Consider the following 4,315-nt stretch of genomic DNA (forward strand, 5'->3'; position numbering starts at 1 on the left):
AAACAATGAGAAAACCCACTGTGTGGGAAAACATATTTGCCAATGACATATCTGATAAGGGCCTAATCTCCAAAATTTATAGGGAACTCATACAACTTAACAAAAGGAAGATAAACAATCCAATCAAAAAATGGGCAAAGGACCTAAATAGACACCTTTCAAAAGAGGACATTCAGAAAGCCAAGAGACATATGAAAACATGCTCAAAGTCCCTAATCATCCGAGAGATGCAAATCAAAACAGCAATGAGGTACCATCTCACACCTGTCAGACTGGCTATCATCAACAAATCAACAAACGACAAGTGCTGGAGAGGATGTGGAGAAAAAGGAACACTTGTGCACTGCTGGTGGGAATGCAGACTGGTGCAGCCACTATGGAAGACAGTATGGAGTTTCCTTAAAAAACTGAAAATGGAACTCCCATTTGACCCTGTGATCCCACTTCTAGGAATATATCCCAAGAAACCAGAAACACCAATCAGAAAGGATATATGCACCCCTATGTTCATAGCAGCACAATTCACCATAGCTAAGATCTGGAAACAGCCTAAGTGCCCATCAGTAGATGAATGGATTAGAAAACTGTGGTACATCTACACGATGGAATACTATGCTGCTGTAAAAAGGAAGGAACTCTTACCATTTGCAATGTCATGGATGGAACTGGAGAGCATTATGCGAAGTGAAATAAGCCAGTCAATAAAGGAAAAGTACCACATGATCTCACTCATTCGTGGACAATAGAGACCATTATAAACTTTTGAACAATAATAGATACAGAGGCAGAGCTGCCTCAAACAGATTGTCGAGCTGCAGCGGGAAGGCCGGGGAGGGTTGGGGGGCAGGAGGTAGGGGGGTAAGAGATCAACAAAAAAAATAAAAATAAAAAAAATAAAACACATAGCGCTAAGAAGGGGAGAAAACATATGCCATATACGCCAGGTCCCTTGAAACATAAGCTGTGCAGATGTTTCTTGCCTGGAGCAACTGTGTGAAGCAGCAAGGGTGGACCGGCTTCTGGCAAATTCCCCCATTTTTATTTTATAAATGACAGCGCGTGTAAATCAGCGGCCACCTCTCAGATTGGGTTGTTTAAGACTCGGAAGACCTGTTTGTGACCTTGCCAACAGGTCAGTCAGAGGCTTACCCCTATATCAGCTCCCCACAACCCTTGAAATAGAGCAACAAACCACCCAGAGAGCCTTTATATTTCTTGACTTTTCCTGTCACATGCGCCAGAACGCTTCACCATTTTGGATCTCGCCATATTATTTGGCTCCTTCCCTTATTACACAAATAACGAAAACTTAAAAAATAATGGCAACTATACTTGTTGCAAATACTGAATAGAAGTAGAATGTTGGGTGTCTTGCTCTCTGTTGAACTTGGCTTCCTGATTTTGTGTGAATTACAATTTTATTTTCTTTATTCCATTTAGTTTTCTTTTAGCTTCCCAGTCCTCCTCCTCCTCCACTATGGAGATGCTATACCATAAAAGCAACTACTATTTATTGAGAATCTACTATGCTTATACACATATTAGATCATTATCTTTTTTTTAATTCAGAATGCCTTTTATTTAGAAAAATTATATAAAAAATTGCTTTTGTGCATAACTCTTAGGGGAAGTAAACTGTAGCTGCCTTGGAGAAGAGCCTCCTTCACAGAAGTTTCTCCAACGCTCCAGAGTCAAAGGAGGGTCTGCAACATTTGAAAAAGAAATTCCAAGTCTCCGCGAGGTCAACATCAGTAATGAGCGATGAGAGAATGTCAAGATGGCTGTGAATGCGGGGAACTCAGTCTCAACACCCCTGAGAGAAGAGGCCCCAGAGAGATTCCGGCTGCAGAAAGTAACGTCCTGGCAAAGTACGGATTCCATCAGTACGATAAACACCAGAGGAACAGGTTCTGATACATTCAACACACTGTAGACAGCGGACGAAACGGATTTTTCTTGCTAACTACTAGCTTCTGATGCTGATGTGATATATAGCCTTTGACGTGACCCATGTATATCAGGTTGGCTAGAATACACTGGACTTCATCGATGTACACGTCTTCCACTTGCATGAATTTCAAAGCAACTAGAAAAGCATCCAGAGATAACTGGTGTGTTTTGAGTAACAAGTACACTTTCTTAAAAAGATTTCTGTAGGTGATGATCTTCAGCTTTTCAAGGATAAGGAAGATGCCCCAGCGAATAAAGAAGGTCTCATGCTTTGCTAGAGCCTCGTTCAATAGAAGGAGATTGCCTTCACTTACAGCTCTGGTTACTTCAGCAAACTGCATGAGATGATACTTTTTCAAAAGCTCAATGGTTGGCATATGACCCAACAGCATTTTTACTGGGAGTAAATATATCAAAATCATCCTTTTGTTCTTCTGACTCAAATGATGACAGTGCTCAAATGCAAAGGACGGGTACTCCTCGGCTTGTACGTTACTCTCTGTGCTGTGCTATAATCTTCTTTCAGATCTGAGCGGTCGATGGCCCTGATGAGAGGTATAAACAAATGGAGTTTGTTGATCTTAAAGTAAATCTTGAATAACTGATTCACCAGAAACAGCATCCCCCACTTCTTAGAATCCTCTATACCAGCACGAGTGTCACTGGCACAGACGCGGAAACAGCTCATCAACAGCTCAGCAGCTTTTCCCAACATGTCCCCAACTTTGCTTTTTCCTTTCTTAACCAGCTGCTGATCTGCATTATTGGCAAATACTCGAAGATCAAGTGCTACTGCATACATGACAGGCAGAACCCAGTTTTCTTCTTTGTGGGCCTGAAACGCCCTCAGGAATGATTGGACGATGACAGTCTGGCATTTGTATGCCTCTGTGAAGTCACGGTTCCCCACTGCGTACGTGCACCTTAAGTGAGCTGCAAACATTTCATCATAAGGGGGTTCCAAAACTTGTTGACACTTCTCTTCCGGAGAGGCCAACTGAAGCCGTGGGTTGGCAACATGAGGATGCTTGAAAGACACCAGCTCTGCAAGGGATTCCCTGTCTCTGGTTTCGATTGCCTCACAGACCTGCTGCAGGTACTGGTTGATAGTGATGTGCGCCATGGTGGCTCCCACGCCGCCGGGACCAGACAAGTAGATTTTTATCTTTAATGTTCCCAGGCACCTTTTTGTAAATGAAAGTTTGCAGGGTTTGGGCAGTGTTGGGGTCCTGCCCAGAGGGCCCAGGGGTTCCCAAAGGTGTGGACGGAGTCGGCGATAAAGCAAGGACATGGAGATAGGGTTCAGTTGAGCATCATGGCCAGGTTCTCTCAGGATCTCCAGCCAAGTTCTGTCCAGGTTCTCTTGCCACATTCTCTAGCTAGGTTCTCCAGCCAGGTTCTGTGTCTTACTGTCTTGTTACATCTGTATTTATACCAGTTGATTCAATCCTATCAATCTCTATTACAAAGGTTAGGGCGTTTCTTATCTCCATTCCAGGGAGTAAAGATTATGCAGCTTAAGCGTGATTGTCCATAGTTAAAGTGATTAACTACCCGCCTGGCATTTAGTTAAGGGGTTTTATTCCCTCTCTAACTCCAGGAGAAAATCCCCACCTGGGGAAACAACCTTTCTCAGAGAGGTGACCTTGGTTAAAACACATAGCGCCAAGAAGGGGAGCAAACATATTAAGAACAGTATGCCATATACGCCAGGCCACTTGAAAGATAAGCTGTGCAGATGTTTCTTGCCTGCAGCGACTGTGTCAAGCAGCAAGGGTGGACCGGTCTCTGGCAGTTTTCCATCATAGTGGATTCTTAAGCACGTTCTCCACGTATGTGGCATGCTAGCTGGATGTCTTTTGGCATAACTGTTACACGTTTGGCATGGATAGCACACAGGTTGGTGTCTTCCAACATAACAACCAGATAGGCCTCACTTGCCTCCTGCAAACACCAATGGCTGCGCTCTGGAAGCACAGGTCTGTTTTGAAGTCCTGAGCAATTTCTCACACCAGACGCTGGAAGGGAAGCTTGCAAATGAGAAGCTCAGTGGACTTCTGACATTATCCAGCCAAAAGTCGGCCTTTCAAAATGATTCGGGTCAGAGCTCCTTGCATTCCTACCTTCGTCAGTGTGGTTATGCCATTCATTTGAGAGACAGTTAAAATCATTTCTCACAATCTGTCTTTCCTCTTCAGGTTCCCTCTACAACATCACAGTTAAATTTCCTTTTGTTTACAGAGAATAACATTCTCTCTGTGTGGTGTACAGTTCTATGGGTTTTCCCATCGTCATATATCCAATGCCATGGTTCCATCATCCCCGAAACAGAACAGCTCAGTTATCCTCAGTTTTCCTTGAGCTG

The 4,315-nt window shown here is 43.6% G+C and overlaps 1 protein-coding gene across 1 annotated transcript; it reads right to left on the reverse strand.

Annotated features, from left to right (window-relative positions):
• Window positions 1-1,549: 1,549 nt before the first annotated feature.
• LOC132242705 (PCI domain-containing protein 2-like) lies at window positions 1,550-3,095 on the reverse strand. Its single transcript, XM_059711685.1, is given in 2 exon segments — window positions 1,550-2,434; window positions 2,437-3,095. Coding segments are annotated over 2 exon segments (1,152 nt in total). The 5' UTR covers window positions 3,074-3,095; the 3' UTR covers window positions 1,550-1,919.
• Window positions 3,096-4,315: the final 1,220 nt, after the last annotated feature.

This window comes from Myotis daubentonii, chromosome 10 (genome assembly GCF_963259705.1).
Source record: "Myotis daubentonii chromosome 10, mMyoDau2.1, whole genome shotgun sequence".
In the NCBI taxonomy this organism is placed as follows: domain Eukaryota; kingdom Metazoa; phylum Chordata; class Mammalia; order Chiroptera; family Vespertilionidae; genus Myotis; species Myotis daubentonii.